The following is a 21,921-nucleotide window of genomic DNA, read 5'->3' as shown; positions in this document are numbered from 1 at the left end:
TGGGGATAGTTAAATAGTGAAGACATTAGTTAAGACACAAGCCTTATACGATCTGCTCCAACCGATCTGTGCCTTCCCCCGGAGCTGGACTTATCAGCCTCGCTCACACGTCTTCTGCTCCTCCTGTGTGTCCTGTCTTGCTCAGTGACATCACCCTGTTTCCCCATAATGGGTTCTTGTTCTTGCCTCCAGTCTATGTCCAAGGCACCATCTCCTTCAAATCCACCACCATCTCCTCCATTCCACTGTCCTAATTCAGGACTCATACCCTGGGGCTGGAATTTTCCAGTGTTTCCCTAACATGTGCCCCTGCCTCTAGCCTTGCTCCCTCCACTCCATCTTGCACAGGAGAAGCCACAAGAGCTCTCCAGATACACATCAGCTCTCAATGTCCCCTTGGTGAGACCCTCAACCTGCCCAGCTGGGCCGGGAGGACCAGAGGCAGGCTCCTAAGCAGGTATGATGGAGCGAAGGGCCCTTTTGCTTCTGTCCTCCTACCTCCCTGTCCCCAGCTTCGGGCCTCCTCTTATATGAGGCTTTCTGTTTCGATGGTACCAGATTTCTTAGGCATTCGGGAACACCCGCTCTGTCCCATGCATCCCAGGGGCTTGCTCAGGGCCAGGGGCCCCTGGTAGGCACTGGGTAACTACAGAATGCCTGGGAGCAGGCATGATGTTTCCGGAACTTTGCCTGCGTTCTGTCTGGAACCCTCTTCTTCTTCTTCTTTTTCTTCTTCTTTTTTTTTCCTTTTTAAACAAACTTGTGTTCGTCTTCCTAAACTGGCTCACATGACTTGCCATCTAGAAACTTCCCTGACTATATCCCTCACCTCTGAGGACCTTCCTCTTCCCACTCTGTGCTACTGCCACTCCTTGGACGTGCACTTCATGCATTTCCACGCAGAGTCGTAACAGATGGCCATCTGTTTCCCTTCTCCCACTGGACGCTGATTTCTTTGAGGAACAAGACAGGATTCTACTTTTCATCTGGGTGCTCCATAAAATGTCTGCTGGATGAATAAAGAATGAATAGGAGAGTGCACGCATACATTCAGGAAGGAAGACGTGCGCCTCTGTACATTCCCCTGCCTGGGGAACTCCTATGCATTCTGCAAGACAAGAGTAACGTTGCCTCCTCTGGGAAGCCCCCCGGGACTTTCCCAGGCTGATAGAGGCCAAGCCTCCCTGAAATTGAGTGCACTAAGACAAATGACACTAACGTCACAAGCCTCACTCTGACACTCCTTTTTTTTCTTGCTTTTTGTTTGTCTCTCTTGGACAATAGAATCTTTCCTGAATTGCTGTCTGTTTTATTCTCTGCTGTGAAGAAAACTTTCCCTATCACTTTGAATGCTGCTTCATCAGTCGCAGATACTCAATAAATATTTGCTGAATGAACGAATGAATGAATGAATCTGGGGGTACTCAGGACTCAGCCTCGGGTTTCGTTTTCAAATCCTCAGTGAGTATTTTCTGGATTTGAATAGATACTAAGAAAATGCAGGTAGGAAGTTGGAAACAGATGAGGCAGAATGAGGGCGGGTGGTGGGAGCCCCCCAGGGCAGGGTACCAGGCAGTATCTCCGGATCACAGCTGCCCAGGCTGGGAGAGAGGACAGTCTCAGAGAAGCAAGGCCATTCTTTGCCCTTGGGTCAGACCCTCCTCACCCCAAACATGTCAGTCCCCTGTCACCCTTTGGTCTGGTCTCGTTGAGCTGGTGTGCTTGGCTTAGCAGGGCATTTCCCCAAGGATGAGGTCGAGGTGAGCAGAATGATGCTGCACTTGTTGTCAGCACAGACTCCCAGCCTGGTAACCCTGGGGACCCTGGGGCAGGCTCACGCTCGAGGCTAAACTGAGGCTCAAGCTCAAGTCAAACTCTGCCTCTGCTGCTTTGCCTTCTGGGTGAAGAACCCAGGGCGAGAGAACCTTCTGGGTGACAGAATCCACCTTCCTGTGGGGTTATGAGGATCCCATGAGAGACAGCACAAGCAGATGGCGAGGCAGGAAGAAGTGGGAGGTCATGTCATTCTGAACAGCTCCAAGTCTCAGAATCTGCAGATACAGGAGTATCTTTCTCCTCCAGGGGGTCAAACACTGTTCCCAAGAGGCTGGGTGCAAAAATAATTGCTGAATGAATGAATGAGCGAGTCCCCAGAACATAGCACAGGGCTAGGCACACACATTCCTGATGAGTATTTGCTGGATTGCCTAGGACTGGAGAAAACACTGGCCAGCAGTTGGGGATGAATGGTGGCGGGTGCGGGCTGGTGGCAGGCCACCTGGGAGTCTTTGTCATCCCAGACCTATATTTGTTTTTTTGCTTTTGTTTTGAGACGGGGTCTTGCTTATTGCCCAGAGCTGGAGTGCAGTGGTGGCTCACTAAAGCTTCAAACTCCTGGGCTCAGGCAATCCTCCCGCCTCAGCCTCCCATGTAGCTAGGGCTAAAGGTGTGCATCACCATGTCCAGCTAATTAATTATTATTATTATTATTTTAAAGAAATGGGGTCTCGTTATGTTGCCCAGCCTGGTCTTGAACTCCTGGCCTCTAGTGATCCTCCCGCCTTGGCTTCCCAAAGTGCTAGGATTTACAGGTTCAAGCCATTGCAACTGGCTACTATTTTTAATTGTTACTGAAGATAAATCTACAGAGAGTAATCCTAGGAGTGCAGCTCAATGAACATGTGTCTATACCCATATAACCAGCACCCTGATCAAGATATAGAACATTGTTCACACACCTTGCACCCTCCCAGACAATAGCCCACAAAGGGAGCCACTATGCTGGGCTCCACTGCCTTGCATTCGTTTTGCCTGCGTTTGAACAGGGTATGAATGGAAACACACAGTATGATCAGCCTGTTCTTCTATCTGCTTTGTGTGAGCTGGGAGTCACCATGTGAATGCCAACAACCAGCACCTGGGTGTGAAAGTGTGCCAGTGGGTGGCAACCCCTGCAAAACATGGGTTCCAGGGTTTTGGAGTGCATGGTTAATGTCTTCTAAAAAGAACTGTCTCGAGCAGAATGACTTTCACTTTCTTTGCGGAGAGTGCCCTATCTGAAGAGCCGCCCTCAGTCTGACAGCAGAATCCTTTCTCTCTAGGCTGCATGAGTCAGACCTGGGGCCCAGCATCGTGGGTTGCTCTGGTCACGACGCTGTGCCCACCTCCTCCGAGAAGCCTGATGTGGCAGCCCAGCCCACAGGCAGCGTCTGGCAACCACGGGGACACACCTGAGGGGCGGGTCCTGCTCTCTCTTCCCATCCCAACTCCCTCCAGCCTGGGTAGCCTGCACTGTGGCCCCAGATTCTTGGGGTCATCGTGGGTTATTTTGGATATTCGCAGGACACTGAACCACCCCACAACCTCACCTTTTCTCCAACGTGCAGCAGGCACATGACTGTTTTTTAGCATCGGGCTGGGAAAGATCTTGCCATGGGCTTTGGGGCTCAAGACCTGGGTGCAGGTGCTGGAGGCTGTCACAGGCCAGTGAGGCTCCCACAAGGGGAGTGCTGTCCATGCTGCATTGTGAGGAGGAAGTGAACTCTGCAAAGTGCCTGCAGAGATTTTCGTGTCATAGCTACTGCTGTTACCAACTGGGAGGAGGTATAGCCGAATGAAGAGAATGGAATCTGAAGCCAGACAACCTGGGGTTCAATTCTGACTTCACCACTTGTTGGCTCTGGGGCCTTGGGCAGTTACTTAACTTCCCTATGCCTCAGTTTCTGCATCTACACCACGGAAGTAGTGCTAGCACCTGTCTCACAGGCTGGCGGAGGATTAAGCAAGTTAATCTATATAAAGTGCACAGGGCAATCCCTGGCACATAGTAGGAACCACAGCAGAGTTTGCTCTTATTGCCAGGCATGGTGGCTTATGCCTGTAAATCCAGCTACGTGGGAGGCTGAGGCAGGAGGATCGCTTGAGCCCAGGAGTTTGAAGCCAGCCTGGGCAACAGAACAAGCTTGAGTCCTGGAATTCAAAGCCACAGTGAGCTTAGAGGAGAAGCCAGCTGGACTTCCTGGGTCGAGTGGGGACTTGGAGAGCTTTTCTGTCTTACAAAAGGATTATAAAATGCACCAATCAGCACTACTGTAGCTAGCTAGAGGTTTGTAAAATGCTCCAATCAGTGCTCTGTAAAAATGCACCAATCAGTGCTCTGTGGCTAGCTAGAGGTTTTAAAATGGACCAAGCAGCACTCTGTAAAATAGATCAATCTCTGTAAAATGGACCAATCAACACTCTGTAAAATGGACCACCAATCAGCACTCTGTAAAATGGACCAATCAGCAGGACATGGGTGGGGACAAATAAAGGAATAAAAGCTGGCCACCCCAGCCAGCAGCAGCAACCTGCTCGGGTCCCCTTCTACCCCTGGAAGCTTTGTTTTTTCGCTCTTCACAATAAATCTCGGTGCTGCTCCCTCTTTGGGTCCGTGCCACCTTTAAGAGCTGTAACACTCACTGTGCAGGTCCATGGCTTCATTCTTGAAGTCAGCGAGACCACGAACCCACCAGAAGGAACCAACTCCGGACACACTATGATCCCACCACTGCACTCTAGTGTGGGCGACAGAGTGAGACCCTATCTCTAAAAACATTTTTTTTCTAAGAGTTAGCTGTCTTTCTGCAATAATACACCTGAAACATGATTAAATCATAGTTAAGTAATTAACTAGTGTGAAATTATAGCTGTTACAAAGATAAGTTGAGATAACAGATGGAAAGTGATTGAAATAATACATAATGCGCTTGGTGCATAGCGAGGGCTCAGTAGGCATTTGCTCTTATTTTTTAAACTATTCGTAATTTTGGACTCTAAACAGAAGAGCGAGCAGGAGAGTGTCAAGTGGATAAACAGCTAGGGCGGAGGGGACCTTGCAGGGCTAGCCTGAGCACTTTCCTACTCACGGCCACTGGTGACAAACAGAGTGGGTCTCCTGTGGTTCTCTCAGCCCCAGCACTTCCCATCCTGTCCTAGTGCTTTGCACAAAGGCTTTTGCGTTTCAAGCCACCATCTAGAGAAAGCAACTAGGTTTCAAAACAAAAAAAAAACCAGGTAAATTTCCTTCCCTTTCCTCCAGAGATGGGTAGACCAAAGAAGGATCCAAAAAACCACTTCCAAGAATATGAAGGGCTATTAAGGGTCGAAGATGATTGCTTTGTTTTCAGCTACAGAAAAGACTGAACAAGAAGAAAGGAACAGACATTATAAGGTAGCAAATTGGATTAGAACTAAGGGAAAATTTTGTAGTCCTAGTACTGGGAAACTCAGCTGGAGGATGCTGGACTTGATCAGCATCTCCTTCCATACCAGTTCCCTCCCGCTTCTGCCTTAACTGAAACTCTTGCTAAGAACTAAAGGGAACATTCTGAGCACCTGGTAACAAAGACCCAAGGGGAAGCTTGTATCTCTGCATTGATGGAATTTGAAGGGTCAACTGACTCACTGCCACAAAGAGTGAGGGATTGTTTCAGGGGTGTACGAGTCACAGTGGAAACTGCCTTTCCTCCAGTATTCACCATGCAGAGACTTTTTTCTTTTTCTTTTCTTTTTTTTTTTGTTGTTCTTTTAAAGGAACCTCTGGAAGAAATGCAAAGATGTTTCTAAGAAGGCCAGGTACAGTGGCTCACGCCTGTAATCCCAGGACTTTGGGAGGCTGAGGTAGGCAGATTGCCTGAGATCAGGAGTTTGAGACCAGCCTGGCCAACATGGTGAAACCTGTCTCTACTGAAAATGCAAACATTAGCTGGGTGTGGTGGTGCACGCCTGTAATCCCAGCTACTCAGGAGGCTGAGGCAGAAGAATTGCTTGAACCCAGGAGGCAAAGGTTGCAGTGAGCCAAGATTGCGCCACTGCACTCCAGCCTGGGCAATAGAGTGAAACTCAGTTTCAAAAAAAAAAAAAAAAAAAAAGATTTACACAAAGGGAATTGGCAATGAAAAATTTCTGAGACAAAAGAATCTTTTATTTTAAAGAGTTTGAAGATTTTTGGTGCAATGAATTTCTTGCAGTGAAATTGCAATGAAGCCGGCTTAAGTTTGCCACAGGGCAATTTCCTAGGGTAATAATTTAAAAAAGCAAGCATCTTTTGCTGAAACTTCATTGGATTCACATATTACGAAATATTGAGCCGTCTGACTCTGGCAGAAAAATTCTCCCTGGGGGGCCTCTCACGACACAGCTTTCAGATTAAGTACTTAGGTTTACATATGTGATAAAAGTTTGTAAGAGCATAGATCTGGGTTTTATTTCCTTCTCACTTTCATGGTCAGTTTTAGCACTTTTATTGTAGGAGATGGATTTCTAGGGATGGAAGCCCAATGTGGAAATTGTGCTTACAGGAAATAAAGATTCAATTGTGGTTGGCTCGCAAAGGCTTTGATCCAGGAATCAATTTGGTTATAAGTCAGAAGTGGCCTGTAATAAAATGCTGGCAAGAAGTCGCTGGGCGTGGTGCCTGGGAGTGTGCTCCCGGATGCATTTAAGAATAAAAAGAACAGGCAGGGCGTAGTGGCTCATGCTTGTAATCCCAGCATTTTGGGAGGCCGAGGTGGGCAGATCACGAGGTCAGGAGTTCAAGACCAGCCTGGCCAACATGGTGAAACCCCGTCTCTACTAAAAATACAAAAATTAGGTGGACATGGAGGCACGTGCCTGTAATCCCAGCTACTCGGGAGGCTGAGGCAGGAGAATTACTTGAACCGGGACCCAGGAGGTGGAGGTTGCAGTGAGCCGAGATTGCGCCACTGCACTCCAGCCTGGGCTACCAGAGCCAGACTCCATCTCAAAAAAAAAAAAAAAAAAGCATGAAAAGAACAAACGCCGGCAGTGTCAAATCTGCATACACACCCATTCATCTGTCTGGAGACTGGGCTTGGAATGCTTTTCATCTAAATATCAGGTTTATATTTTTTCCTCTCTGCATCACAGAAATTTGAAAAAAGATAGAAGATCAAATAAGTCACTCCCTCATTCCCATGACCATCAGTTTAACATTTTGGTGAATTGCCTTCCAATATTTGTTCCCAGCTTAATAAAGCAGCCATTGGCACAGTCACATCCATTTCGTACCAGATGATCTTCAAAGGTTCCACATCTGTGGGTTTTTGGCTCACTCAATTTGCTATTTAATAGAATTCTCTTCATGTTTAATAACCCTCCTAATAATCACAGAGTTAAAATAATACATTTTTATCTAGGAAATGCTTCAAGAACTTTCAAAAGACTGACTTGAACAGGAAGCAGGAGAGGGCTTGTGTGGTTTACAAAGATGGCAGACTCAAAGGGAAAAGGGGAAGAATTAATTAGAAATACAAGGAAGAAAGAAAGGAGAGAAAGGGAAGAGAGGGCCAGACGCGGAGGCTCACACCTGTAATCCCAGCACTTTGGGAGGCCGAGGCAGGTGGATCATGAGGTCAGGAGTTCGAGACCAGCCTGACCAATGTGGTGAAACTCCGTCTCTACTAAAAATACAAAAAAAAGTTAGTCGGGCATCGAGGCGCATGCCTGTATTCCCAGCTACTCAGGAGGGCTGAGGCAGGAGAATCGCTTCAATCCGGGAAGTGGAGGTTGCAGTGAGCCAAGATCACACCACTGCACTCCAGCCTGGGCGACAGAGCAAGACTCCGTCTCAAAATAAATAAATAAATACATACATACATACAAATAAAAAATAAAAAAGGAGGGAAGAGAGGAAGGGAAGAAGTCGCTGGGGAATGGGGAAACTGGGTTTGGGTTGCAGAGGATGGTCATACAAAAAGGAACCTCGGGTTGGCTGGGTGGGTGTGGTGACCGGGACTGTGAGAATGGCAGCAACTCAAAGGAGGAGACTGGAGATACATCAGAAACTACCAGGGTGAGGGAAGGGGGTTCGCCGGAAAGAGGGTGAGGGGCAGGCCTGCAGCCAGCAGGGAACTCCCCCAGAGACTGAACCTCAAGACCACAGGCCACAGGTGGCCACCAAGGTAGAAGACGGGAGATCCTCCAAACGGTTAAGCAAGTGAGGACTGTCTGCCCACCAGGCATCTGGCCTTGACTCACACTCAGGAATCCGCAGGCAGAAAGACAACCAAAGCCATTTTTCATGCAAGAGGAGTTGGATATCAGGAAAAATCAGAGCCCCTTTGTATGACATGCCAAACTGCTGAAGCGAGAAAATGTCTCGGGCGAAGGCTCAGATGCGAGGCAGGGACAGCGTGCTCGCCCTGGGGAACCTGGGCCATCAATGTGCGCTTGTTATCGGGCTTTTCAGAGCTGAGGGCCGGAAACGAGTACGGGGCGTCCCTCCCCCAGCGCATGCTAATGATGAGCTGGTGACACGGCCTTGGCCGGACTGTCCGGCCCCTGGAAGGGAGCCTGAGTGTCCTGAAATGTCCTCAGGGAGTCTTTGGGGATCTGTGTCCTTTTCTTGCCTGTGCTTTGGTGTGTGGGGGAGGGGTGAAGTGGGCCGGAGGAACCCTGGGAATTAAGAACCAAAGCCCCGTTTCCTCCGAGATTCGTCTTCACTCTGGGTCCCCTCCCCTGTCCCCACGTGCCATGTATTTTTTGGTTTAGCAGATGAGAATAACTACCATGCACTGAACACGTTATGCCAGCTCCAAAGCAAGCACTTAGATACTTTATCGCGACTCCTGCCAGCAAATGTGTGTAGCAGGTATTGCTAACAACCCCATTTTGCAGAGAAAGCAACTGAGGTTCAAAGGAGGTGCAATGACTGGCTTAAGGCCCCACAGCTAGTAGAAGGCAGATCCTGGATTCAAACCCCGACTCACTCTGGGATCTGGGCCCTTTACCACCATGTCCTACCTCCTCTCCAAGACGCCAAGCAAAAGAGTTGTTTATTTCAGTTCTACGGTGAGGCAGATGTGCGGGGAGCCCCGTGTGTATTTCCCATCTGATTCTGCTGACAACCCTATGGGATATGCCCCCTTAGAGCGTCCAGGAGGAGCCCCTGATGTCCAGGACGCGTTCTGGTGCCCTCTCCACATTGTGCCCTGTATGGTGTCTTCCCTACTGCTGGTGCCCCAGGGTCACCAGAACCAGAAAGTAAGTACCTTGGGGGCTTTCTGTGCCCACTATGCCCAGCCTGAAGCCAGGCACTCAGCAGGTGCCCCACAAACACTTGAGGATGACAGAGTTTTAAGTAATTCTGCTCTCCAAGGCACCCCTGGCCCTGCAGGTGCGTGTGGTAGCTCTCAGAAAAACACAAGAGAGAGGCGAGGTCTGCTTCTGCACCCAGCTCTGCTCCCCGCCCCATGGTGCCTGGGCCACCCTCAGGGCTTTCCATGCCCAATCTCATTTAACCATGATGATCATCTGATGAGATGGGGGGGGGGGGCGTCTGTCATTATATCCCCATTTTACAGATGAGAAAATAACTGAGGCCCAGAGAAACTAAGGAATCTGCCCAAAGTCACAGAGCTAACACAGGGCAGAGCAGGATTGAAATGCAGGTCTCATGGATGCCCTGCCCACACCCCCCTGTCCTACTGACCATCACACAGACTTAGTTCAGATGTCATCTTCGACTCCCTTCTGCACATGAAGCTCCTGGAAAGTCAAGAGGACGGGGTGGGGCTGGATCCACAGGGCTTCGGGTATCAGGAACGAGCTTGACTTTATCAGAGGGATGTGGTCTCACCGGAAGGTACTGAGCTGGGGAATGATGTGATCTGGTTGATATTTTTACAAGCTCTTTCTGGCTGTGTGTGGAGAGCAGGGAGAGTGACCAGTCAGGACTCTACAGCGGGCATCCAGGCGAGAGATGACAGAGCTGGGAGTGCTCTGAGATGGAGAGAGGTGGAGGGAAGGAAGACAGTGGGCATGTGCCCAAGGTGGAGCCCACAGGCCTGGGGAGGGTGCAAGGAGCCCTGAGGGATGCAGCAGGAGAGGGACTTCCATCTCTGCTAGACACAGAGCAGGCTCTTGGCAGCATTTGCTGGATGGGTGAACTGGTGACTGAGTGGGCCGGAGACGGAGGGGGCGGTGCTGTCCAAGCAAGACCACACTGGCGGGCAGCACAGCCGATGTGTGAGGTTACCACCGGCAGGCTCCTCCTTGCCAAGGTGTCAGAGGGAAAAGAGGCCACAGCCAACAGTGTTTCCAAGAAAAGGAGCCTGAAGTCACTGTGTCCTGCGGGGTGCCTCTGTGGGAGTACGGCCGCTGTGCTGCTCACAGCACTTTCACAGACATCCTCAGCTTGGATATTCACAGAACCCTGGGGGTGGGGCGGGGCAGGGAGGACTCAGGGATAGAGAGAAGATGAAGGCAGGGAGGAGGGACAATGGGGAGGAGAAAGGAGGAATGGAAGATGCAGGGAGGGAGGGAGGAGGAAGAAAGAATAAAGAGAGGAAGGAGGGAGGGAGGATGGGGAGGACAGAGGAAAGCTGGAAGGAGGGAGGGAAGTTAGAGGGAGGAGGGTGGAAGTTAGAGAGAGGGTTGGAGGTGGGAAGGATGGAGGGATGGAAAGAAGTTGGAGGGAGGGGAGGACGGAGGCAGGAGGGAGGGGAAGATAACAGGAGGAAAGAGGAAAGACAGAGGGAGGAGGGCGGGGAGGATGACAGGAGGAAAGAGGAAAGACAGAGGGAGGAGGGTGGGGAGGACGACAGGAGGAAAGAGGAAAGACAGGGAGGAGGGAGGGGAGGACGACAGGAGGAAAGAGGAAAGACAGGGAGGAGGGAGGGGAGGACAACAAGAGGAAAGAGAAAAGACAGAGGGAGGAGGGAGGGGAGGACAGGTTTTATTTGCCAGTTTGACAGCCGAGCAAACTGAGCCTCTAGGAGGTTGAGTGACAAGCCAAAGATTGTCCAGATGGCGAGTGGCGGAGTCAGGACCAGGCCACAGGTCCCTGACTCCAATCCTGATGGTTTTCACTCTGGTCCCTTGTTCTCCTCTACCCTGGCCCTCGCCCTGAGACACTGGGAGCTCACAGCTGCAGCCTTGTGCCTGGTGCGGCAGGTGTCAGTCCATAAGTGACAGGGGGACGCGAGGGTCAGCCACAGCCCCCACGAGTGCTGTCTCTGCTCCTGAGTATCAGTCTGGGCACTCAGTTCCCACCCCTGAGGCTACTGGAAGTTCCCCAGTTCCTCTCTGCCTCCTTGGGGCCAGGCTAGGGCACTTGGGCAAAGTCACTGTGCCAGAAAATGTGATGTTGGGAACACACACTTGGGTGGCTGCCATCCCCAGCCTGGGCACAGCCTGGGTGCTAGGCCCTCTTTCAGCTCCCAACTGAGAGCCTCAGTCTCTGATTTTGCAGTTCACAGGAGCCATTCGGAGCCGCCCTGCCTCTGAGAGGTGAGGAATTAACACCGTGGCCTCCACTGGGGAGGTTCAGCTTCTTCCATTCCTGGACCCTGAAGGCTGGTAGACTGACCTGGGGCAGCTTGCAAGATTTGGGCAAGTTATGTCTTCTGGGAAAAATTCCAAGGTTCAGGAAACATGGAAATAGAATGAAAGTGATGATATATTTTGAACATCTATAGGGTGCCGGCATGAGAAGGGGCATTTTCCATGTTTTTTTTTCATATAACTTCACAACAACCCCAGGGTTGATTTTATGATGCTCCTAACTTAACAATGAAGGAACTGGAGCTCAGAGAGGTTAGGCAATTTGTCTGAAGACACACAGCTGACAAGTGGGAGTCTGGACTCAAACCCGGGGCCACGTGGCTTCAGTGTTGGCCATCTGCTGCTGCTGCTGCCATGTGGACTCATGGTAGGGAGGAGGGGGGAGCTGGAATGAAGATCCAGCCCCTTTCTGTGTCCCTGGGTCCAGGAGGTGACAGATGCTAGTGACAGGTGAGCCAGGGAAACTGACGATTTTTACTCATTTGGTTTTTCCCAGGCTCTGTCTGGAGCTGGGCTTAAGTCAAGCAGCTGCCCTCTGCCTTTCCACATTCCCTTTCAGAAATGGGTGATGGCGGTGGAAGGAGGAAAGGCAATTAAACAGCATTTCCCAACCCCTCCGCCTCTGTCAGCTTGCCATGGTAGCAGGCAGGCCGGGTTGGATGTGGTGATGGTGGAGAGCTTGCTCTGGGTCTACAGTCCTCAGAGGCAGGGTATGGCATCGGGGTGGGATGGAGGGAGGGTGTGGAGGTGCAAGAGCAGCTCCAGTTAAAGTCCAAAGCCCTTACAAGCCCACGCACCACGAAGCCATCTGATGCAGCGGCTTCCATGTGAACTAAGCAGGGAGGAAAGGGCTTGACTCAAGCCCAGCTCCAGACAGAGCCTGGGAAAAGCCTGCAGAGAGCCTGGCCTGTGGGGGTGGAGGTGTCTGCTTTGTAAAGGCCGTGGTGCTTCACCAGAAGGGTCCTCTGTGCAGGTTGGCGGTTGGCAGCTCAGTCTGTCATTGTCTCCACCTCATCGACTCACACCCAGGAGCCTCAAAGAATGCGGACACCAGGGACCACTCTGATTCCACCCAGAGGTATCCTAATGAGCACTCCGCGTGGGGGAGGGGCATCCATAGGTATGTGCTGGGCACCTTTCCATTCACTGCCTCATTATCCCATTTTCCAAACGTCAACAAGAACTCGGAGAGGTCACCTAACCTGCCCAAAGCTACACAGCTGCCTGGAAACTGGGGTTTTGAACTCTAGAGGTCCAACCCCAAAGCCTGGTCTCTTTCCCCTACCCCAGGCTGCCTTTTCAACAGAGTCCATTTTAATAGAATATCCCTCGAATAAGGGGCATCATTTCTTCTAGGCCTCTGTATCAGGAAGAGCTGGGCTTCTATTATGAAATATTCCCCTTTTATTGTATGCCCCCGTGAACACACCTCTGGCCATGCTCCTTTCTTTGTCCTGGCCCCCAGGAAGCTCAGCGACAAAGCTGTGGCCTGCCTTGGCCCCCAGCTGGCCTCTGCAGTCAGTACTGTGGACACTAGCTGGACGCAGCCATCATCTCTCATTTTACTACTTGATTTTTCTATTCACCCCAGTCCCTCATCTCTTTATTTATCTTGTCCCTTTCTTTCTTTTATGGTTGAAGGAGGAAGAAGTAAACAAAGAGTAAAATCATGGGATGTCATTTTTACAGCTTTGAAAAGTTTTTCACTGGAAGAGGTTAATACTAGAAAAAAAGTCCTTCATCTGGTACCATGTCCTGCCTCCCAGTTCAGAAAAGAGAGTCTCGCGTAGCATCTCCCGGAGTATCACGGAGATGCAGAACAAGAATTGGGGGACGGGACATTGGGGGCAGATCCAGGCAGGTCCTCCCTGGCCCTTCCCTGGCGCTTAGAACCAGTCTGCTCCCTTTTTGAAGCTGTTTCCCAGGACAGCAAGCCCATGCACCCACTGGAGACACATCTTTGTTGAAGGGAGGCCGTCATGAAGGGCAGTGCCGCTTCTCTGAGCGTGTGTGCAGGTTAACCGCAATGGAGGCCTGAGGCACAGAGACCACGGGAGGGAGTTTCCATCGGTGTTCTGCACCTATTGCTGCCCCATGCTATGGTGGCTGTGTGTTGCCCAACCTTCACCCAGGTGTGCACCTAACAAGAGGTTATGCTGGGACAGAGCCCCAGCCAGGGGGCCCCACAGTCCCTTTCTGCTCCTGAGCCACGTGACCTTGCGTAAGTCACTCTGCCTCACCTGTCTTGAACTTCCCTGGCTTGCACAACATAAGAACTGGACGGCATTAGTGGTCCTCAGCCCCAGGGCGGACGCCTTCTGGGCATTGTGGGCAGGGTAAGCATTACTATTAATAAAGGTCTGGGGTTGGTCCCTAAAGCAGACACCAGGTCATCCCATTGATAGGATCGCTTCCCCCACTTGTGTTTCATGTGCTTTCTCTCTCTCTTTTTTTTTTAGATGGAGTCTTGCTCTATTGCCCAGGCTGGGGTGTAGTGGCGAGCTCTCAGCTCAGTGTAACTTCTGCCTCCCAGGTTCAAGCAATTCTCCTGTCTCAGGACTAGCTGGGACTACAGGTGCATGCCACTATGCTGGCTAACTTTTATATTTTTAGTGGAGTTGGGGTTTCACCATATTGGTCAGGGTGGTCTCGAACTCCTGACCTCAGGTGATCCACTCGCCTTGGCCTCCCAAAGTGCTGGGATTATAGGCGTGAGCCACTGCGCCTGGCCTCTTTTTTTTTTTTTTAGACAGCGTCTCGCTCTGTCGCCCAGGCTGGAGTGCAGTGGTGGGATCTCAGCTCACTGCAACCTCTGCCTCCCATGTTCAAGCGATTCTCCTGCCTCAGCCTCCTGAGTAGCTAGAATTACAGGCATGCACCACCATGCCAGGCTCAGTTTTGTATTTTTAGTAGAGATGGGGGTTTCACCACATTAGCCAGGCTGGTCTCAATCTCCTGACCTCCGGTGATCCGCCCACCTTGGGCTCCCAAAGTGCTGGGATTACAGGCATGAGTCACCACGCCCGGCCCCACGTGCTTTCTCAAGTGAAGTGAAGTGATTGGAATTCCAGCTACCAGGAATCATGCCTGCCCCCCCTGCCCTCTGTCCCTGCAACCCTAAACGATGCTTCCCCTAGACTCAAGAGGTTCTCCACAGAGGCAATTTTGTCCTCCAGGGACATACGCAAAGTCTGAGCCCATTTTCGGTTGTCACAGCTGGAGAAGGAGCAGCGCTACTGGTTCCAGTGCAGGGAGGCCAGGGATGCTGCCAAACACCTACAGCACACAGGACAGCTCCCGTAATAGAGAATGATCCCGCCCCAGTGTCAGCAGTGCTACAGGTGAGAAACCCTGCCCTGCTCCGAGGGGCAGCTGATGCTGAACCCATAACCCTTGGGCTTCTGAGTTACACTTTATGGAAGGGCTTTCTTTCCCACAACTGCTCCTTCTTCCGTCTTTCCCTACTTGGCCATGGTGCTGCCTCCTGGCCAGCTGCTGTGGCCCCAAATCTGGGAGCTCACCCTTCATTCCTCATCCCTTTCTCTGGGCCATCCCTCCACTTCTCCCATCTCTGCTGCTACCATGTAGCCCCAGGTCTCCAGTCTGCCACAATGTCCAGATGGGTCTCCTGGTAGCCTCCCCTGCCTGCTGGTATCTCCATCTCCAAATGCAGTCAGCAGGTCTGCTAAAAACATAAACCAGATCACCGTACTTCCTCGCCCCAAGTTCTGCAATAACACTGATCTCATGTGAAATAAAGCAGGCTTCTGACCCTGACCTCCAAGCTTCCCCCAACCCAACCCCTGACCTCTTCCTTGCTCCCTCTCCTCCGTCCTCACCAGGTTCCCTCCTGCTTGGGGCCTCGGCTTGCCCCTTCTTCTTCCTAGAAGGTTCTCCCTCCAGGTCCTTTTTGTGGTTCAGGTTTTGGCTTAAACATGACCTTCTCTGGTAGCTTCCTGTCCCCTTGACCAGCCAACAGCAGCCCCCTCCAGCCGCTCCCCACAAGCCCCCCGCTCTGTTTTCACCATAACATAAATCAGCACCTAGAAGTGCCAACTGCCTCATACATAGGAATATCAATTCCAGGACAGCAAGGACCTGTCTGTCCTGTCTGCGGCTGTGACCCTGAGCCCTGCAAGTCTGATACAGACCGGGTGTTCAGTGAGCCTACCCTGAAAGAATGAATGAGGGGACAGCCGCACACCCAGCAGGTGGGTGACTTGTAGCCTGTGTGTGTCTCAGCAGCAAAAGGGTCAACAGTCACTGAACTAAGTAGCCTCCAAGGCTCTTCTGGCTGGAACCTCCTCGTCTGGCAAGGACTCTCCATGAGGCCACACCGACCCACCTTCAAAGTGGAAGCTATGGGCAGAGGCTCTCTGGGGTTTGTGTGACAGAGAATGAGAGGTGGGAGGAGTGTTCCAGAACAGCCAGACCCCATTTTCAGAGGAGGAGACAGAGGCCCACCAGGCCCCCTTCTCCGCACGTTGCTGCTCCAGTTTGGCTGTAGCTTCCTCGCCTCTGACACTCAGGGTTTGGTGACCCGAGGCCCCTTCCTACTCGGCACTTCTGTCACTATGTCCTGGAAATCCTCAGAGTCTGGGCTGCTGGTGGAGACTGACACGGGGGATTTATTTTAAAGATCTGCTGATTTTCCTACTGAGACATTTTGAAGGTCCTCTTCCTGAATGGAGAGTAAGCACCAGCTGTGAAGCAGAGAGAGGGCGAGAACACGTTTGTGATGGATACACGTCTGTGTGCCCCCAAAATTCACATGATGAAGACCTAATCCTCTGTGTAAACAATGTTATTTGGAGACAGGGCTTCTGGGAAGTGATTAGGTTTAGATGAGGCTGTGAGAGTCATGATCGGATCAATGCTCTTGTAAGAAAGGACCGAAAAGCTGGCACCCTCTCTCTCCACCATGTGAGCATTTTAATAGAATGATCTGACCCCAATGTCAGCAGTGCTAAGGTTAAGAAACCCTGCCCTGGTGTGAGGGGCAGCTGATGCTAAACCCATAACCCTTGGTGCTCCTGAGTTATGCCCTGTGGAACTTGCATGAAGAAGCCGGCCATCTGCAAGCCAGGAAAAGGGACCTCACCAGGAACTAAGTCCAGTGACACCTTAATCTTCTCCACAGTTCTGGAGACTACCCAGACCATCGGTGGTCTAAACCATCCAGTCTATCATATTCTAAGATGTCAGCCCAAGCCGACTCCAACAACCCCCTTACCTGCCCCTTCCCAATCTGCATGGTTCCAATAAAGGATTTCCCCTGACTAGTGGACAGAAGAGCTCCTACGTTCTACCTTGGCCATGATCTGGGGAGTGAGATGCAATACTCAGGAGCTGGGCACGACGTCTTAAGCCTCATTTTCTACAACTATAAAAGGCAGATAATTAATATTTACCTTGAGGTGTTGCTGGAAATTACATGCACAAATGTGAGTCCGGCATGAAGGTCTTCCGTAGTGATGGCTGCGATGATTAGCACCCAAGGGCAAAGGGGGTCCAGGGTGAGGATTCTAGTTGGTGGTACTTGGCCCATCAGGAAAGGGGTACCTGCTCTGACACTGTCATTCACCTGAGCCTGACTGGACAGGCTGCCTCTGGGTTATTTCAAGAGAAAATGAAAGCAAACACAGATAAGAAAAGTTTCAAGCCCAGCGCCAGGCCTGGAGTGGGTGGAGAAAGGCTATGATTTGATGAAACCTCTCTGAATGGTCCTATGTAGGGAGTGTGGTTTAAGACAGAGCCATGCAGCTGACCCACCAGGAAGGAGTTTCAGGAAACTCTTTGGAAAGAGTGAGCCTCCCACCAGTGGGCACCTGGGCAGGGCTTGGGGCAGCTGGGGCCCCTGGGGAGACATCCATGGCTGTCTTCTTACTCCCCTCCCCAGGGTGCAGGGCTGATGCTTCCTCTTCCTCAGTGTGCCATGGTGGGAAGAAAGGTTGGGTACACTGGTGTGCAGGATGCTGCCCAGGTGAGGTAGGTGAACATGACTAGGGCAAAGAACTCCTTCACTCTCAGGTTCCAGAACCTTCTCCATAACTTCCCCCACTAGTGCCCAGCACAGAGCTGGCACAAAACAGGCACAGGGGCCAAACCTAGCATCCAGGCTGCTATATTAAGGCCCTGGCAGAGCTGTGGGCATGCTGCAGGCAGCTTCCTCCATCGGGTTGGGGGAGGGGCATGGCTGAGGCACCAGTACCCTTCTCTTTGGGTGGAGAGCTTTTCTGATGGCAGCATGGGGACTGGGTGGCTCTAATGAGTTCTCTAGAGTTGGTGTGGGTGGCAGGGCCTTGGTATGTGGCACAAGCTGCTGCCCTCTGGGTCCAGTCTCCTCTTCCCTTCCACGTCTACATGGGCTCTTTTGCCCCTGGCAAGAGTACATGCTCTGTGATGTTTGCTTACATTCTATACCCACTGAATTCCAAAACGCATGAGATTGAACAAATGTTGGCTGGTGATGCCTTTGATAAACCTTGAAAAAAGGTTTACTACCCTTTTCCTATGTCCTCAGACTTGGCTGGGTCCAAAGATATAAAGAATGAGATGAGTGTCTCAGAAGGCAGGGAGATGACTGACTGGCAACTAGTCTAGCACACAGTGGAAAGAGAGAAAAAAGCGAAAGAGATAGAGACAGTGACACAAAGAGACTGAGAAACAGATTGGGAGAGAGACACAGACAAAGAATAAAAGAGAAAGAGGAAAAGGGAGGAGAGAAAAGGAGAGAAGAAGGGAAGGGAGGAGGAGCGAAGGGGAGGGGAGGAGAGAGGGAGAGGAGGAGGGAAGCGGAGGGGAGAAGAGGGAGAGGAGGAGAAAAAGGGAGAAGGGAAAAGAAGGGAAGGGAAGAGAAAATCAGGGAAAAGGTGTGTTATGCAATTTATGTATCCATTGTGCATCCTCACTTCTAATGCCTTCATGCTGCCGCCAGCCCAACCTCAGAGCTGGGCTCCACTGGGTAGTCAAGTACTTGGTTCTATTTTTAATGGCAACCCAGAAGCTGTTTAGGAAAAGGCAGGATGATCTGGTGAGAAGAGCTTTGTAGTGAGACAAAGGCTCCAATCTGGCCTGGCTGCCTCCTACCTGGGCGCCTCTGGGCAAGTCCCTGAACCTCTCTGCACCTCCCTCGCTCATCTGCAGATGGGGGTGAAGACAGCGCCCTCCCAGGGATGTCATGGGCAGACCACGCGGTAATGTGCACAAGGCTCTGCACACTTGAGTATTTTGACACTTCCCAGCGGAGGGGCGGGTAGAAGGGAGAGACTTTGATTTGAGGGTTAGAAAGAGGCTAAGACAAGGTCAGCCCTGGTGAAGCTGGGAGCAGCAGTCTTTTGCACGCAGCCTTGCCAGAATGCATGGATGCCTTAAGTACACAAAGGGCTGGGCTTCCCGGCCCGGCAACATCATTTATAAGACACGAACATGAAACTGAATCTGTTGTTTGCCAGTTGCCAGCAAACCCTTCAGAGTTCTGCCTTTACGCTCAGAGTCTTATTAGCTGCCTGCTGCAGTATTTCTTTAGTTTCAGCCCAGAGGTTTGATTTCTTTCATTGTCTTCTGTTCATTTTGCTTTAGAGGTAATGCTTTGGGATACTTTTCTAGAGAACAGGCGGAAACAATGCATTTTAAACATGAAAGCCAACATGGAGGTAACCCTCCCTCCATGTCCCCAGAAAGTGGCCTAGGGTTAAGGTGCTGTCCAGGCCTCAGCTCTGGCTACTTGCTGGCAGGTGGAGGCATCGTAGGAGGTGAGGTATCAGGTGGTTGAGAGCTGTTGGTCTAGGGATGTGCTTTTTATGAGATGGGCTGGCAGTTCCCACCCAGGTTGAGGGACGGTCACAGTGATTCTAGTCAAGGAATCTCGAACCCACTCTCCCAGCCCTGGATCCCACAAGCATGTTCTGGCCCTCAGAACTGCTGAGCATTGGGGAATAACACAGGCAGCCCAGTTCTTTCAGTGAGGTCCCCCAGATGGCTCCCTCTGCTAGTGGAGCCAGCTGCCCAGATCAACTTGGGGCTCTCTTGATGAACACCGAAGTGCAAATGGCTCGAGGCAGCTGGCAAGATGCTAAGTGCAGCATTAATCCTAATTAGGATGAGGAATTAATAAAGGAAGCCAGGCTCGCTGGCATGGAGGAGTTAGTTTCAGAATTTCCACTGGGAAACTGGAAGGCCCTGGGTCCACGCATACCTTCGGGTCGTGCCAGTGGCATGACTTATGACTTACTGTGCCAGGTAGATGGCACCCGATGGAACTCGCTTGTGAGGTGGAATATGGGGCACTGCAGCCCCTGCTCTGTATCCAACTCAGGTGCTGTAGCAGGTAGTGACGTGGGTACATTCTCCAGAGGAGAGGAGTAGGTGTTTGCGATCTGAGCAATTGCACACTAAAAATGATGTTTTTCAAAAGAAAAGAGGAGGGTGTGATCGTGAGCCCACTGGCTCTTTTGTGTGGCTGTGCTTCTCGAACTACTGATTGCACACTTCTGTTGCCTGCAGATGCCACTCAGCCCTGGCATTAGGCTCCAAATTGCAAAGGGCAAAGCAGCCTCTTTTGGGGGTGGGGGTGGGAGACAGAGGTGGGCAGGATCCCGGATGAGATGAGAACAAGCACAGTCTGGAGGGGGAAAGGGGGCCAAGTTGACTTCACTAAGCAGATCCAGCTTCACAAAGCCTCTTTTCAGATGACTTCAAATGCGGCCAGAAAAGGGCTATGGTTTTAAGAGCTCCTTGCCAACCTCCACCAAGAAACAACCGCAGCTGAACTCTGTGCAGGGGCTGAACTGCAGTAAGGAAGGCTAGGTGTGTGGGAGAACTTCCCGAACTGAGGGGTGGAGTTAACGCGCAGGGAAAGGTTACGGAAAAAGAAAGAGGGAATTCTGTCCAAGGGTTTTTGAAAAGTCAAAGGATAGCCTCCACCAACTCTCTCTACCCAGTCCCAGATCTGAGCGCCACGCTTAAGCAGCAAACCTGTGCCCAACCCGGCCGGGACCAGGCGGCCCCTCCCCAGCCACCTGTTAGTTCAAGTTCCGCAGCCGGGCAGAAGAAGGGCGCCCAGAAGGCGCGGAAGCCGAGCGCATTTTGGCGTTGGAGGCATCCAGGCCCCTCCCCAGTAGGGAGCTGTCCCCAGGGTGCCGGGGCCGAAATCCTGGCCCCTAGAGGCATTCCAACCTCATGACACCTACTACTCAGCCTCCAGTTGCATCTGGGGGTCGCAGCGCCCAGCTCGGACGAGACGACCACGCCCCTCCCAGTCTGTTCTCGGTCCGCAGATCGGCCCTGCACACCCTAGTTTCCTACTGAGGTCTCCGCAGCCTCCCTGCTGAGGGGCCGCGACCGAGGTCGCTGTCTCCGTTGGGGGAGACTCAGTGTCGCTCCCCTCACCACTCCAACGCGCAGCGAGGAGCGGGCTGGTGGCTTCGTGGGAGATGAGGCGGGCGTCGGGTTGGGGCTACCCAGATACCCTAGATCCGCTCGGAACCCAGCCCCTACCCCGGCCCCGACAGGGCCCCCGCCCCTACTTCTGCCCCCACCCCTCGGCCCGAGCCTGTAGAGAGCGCCCAGCGGCCCCCACGCGCCCCGCCCCCGGCCGGCCCCGCCCCCGGATGGCCAGTTCCCATGGCAATGGCCCAGACACCGGTTGCCCAGCCACCCCCCCCCCCCTCCGCCCCCCCCACCCCCAGCCTCCTCCCGTCCCCTCGCCAGCCTCCACCTCCCCCGGGGGTGCCGGCGCGGCCCCTGGGGATCGCTCGGGTCCCGGGCTACGCGCGCGCGCGTGAGTTTCGGTGTGTTTCATTGTGTCTGTGAGCAAGGGGGTGTGCGCGTGGAGAGTTTGTGGGATCGGTGTGCTGGGGAGGTCCCCAACCGAGAGGGACCCGAGCTGATGCACAGCTGGCCGCGAGGGGACCCGCCCGCCCGCTCCGGCTCCTTTGTGTCTCGCGCGGAGCCAGCGCCGCGCCCACCCCCTCCCCGGCCCGCGCCCCGGGCAGTGTGCGCGCGTGTGTGTGTGTGCGCGCGCGCGCGCGTGTGTGTGTATGTGTGTGGCGGCGAGGGGTCGGGGCCGGCCGTACCTTCGATGCAGCACACCCGCCACAGCCCAGAGTGGGTGAGGTCGCCGCGGGCGCGGCGGGGCGGGGGCCCGTCGTCCATGGTCAGGTTGGTGCCGTTGCAGATGTGCGCGCTGGAGTAGAGCCAGTAGTCGGTGCCGATGGCGATGGCCATGAGCGAGAAGGCGGCGAAGGCTCCGGCAGTGGTCAGCAGCATCTGCAGCCCGCGGTCGCATCGCACCATGGTGGGCGCCTCATAGTCCGCCGCCCGCCGGCCCGGCCCGCCGCGCCCGCCCGCCCTCCTCCCTCCGCGCGCCGCTCCGGGGGCGCCGGGGTTGGGGGGCCGAGGGCCGGGGGGCGGCGCCGCGCTGCGCGCTCCGACCCTGCGCCCCGGGCGTGCCTGCGCTCCGGCAGCGCTGGGGCTCAAACTCCGAGGCTCGGCGGCGAGTGCGGGCTGCGCGGGCCGCCGGGCGGGCTGGCGGCGGCGGCCGGGGGCTCCTCCCTCTCCTCTCGCCCTCCCCCC

The 21,921-nt window shown here is 52.9% G+C and overlaps 1 protein-coding gene across 1 annotated transcript in view; it reads right to left on the bottom strand.

Annotated features, from left to right (window-relative positions):
- Positions 1–21,841, bottom strand: part of CACNG4 (calcium voltage-gated channel auxiliary subunit gamma 4) — a 69,523-nt gene extending 47,682 nt beyond the window's left edge. The window contains exon 1 of the mRNA XM_023212118.3: positions 21,423–21,841. Within this exon, the coding sequence (XP_023067886.1) occupies positions 21,423–21,642 (220 nt within the window). The 5' untranslated portion in view covers positions 21,643–21,841. The remainder of the gene's footprint in view (positions 1–21,422) is intronic.
- Between the last annotated feature and the right edge of the window lie 80 nt (positions 21,842–21,921).

The sequence above is a fragment of the Piliocolobus tephrosceles genome, chromosome 16, assembly GCF_002776525.5.
Source record: "Piliocolobus tephrosceles isolate RC106 chromosome 16, ASM277652v3, whole genome shotgun sequence".
Taxonomy (NCBI): domain Eukaryota; kingdom Metazoa; phylum Chordata; class Mammalia; order Primates; family Cercopithecidae; genus Piliocolobus; species Piliocolobus tephrosceles.
The sequence above is the reverse complement of the archived record's forward strand: the minus strand, read 5'-3'. Positions and strand labels throughout refer to the sequence as shown.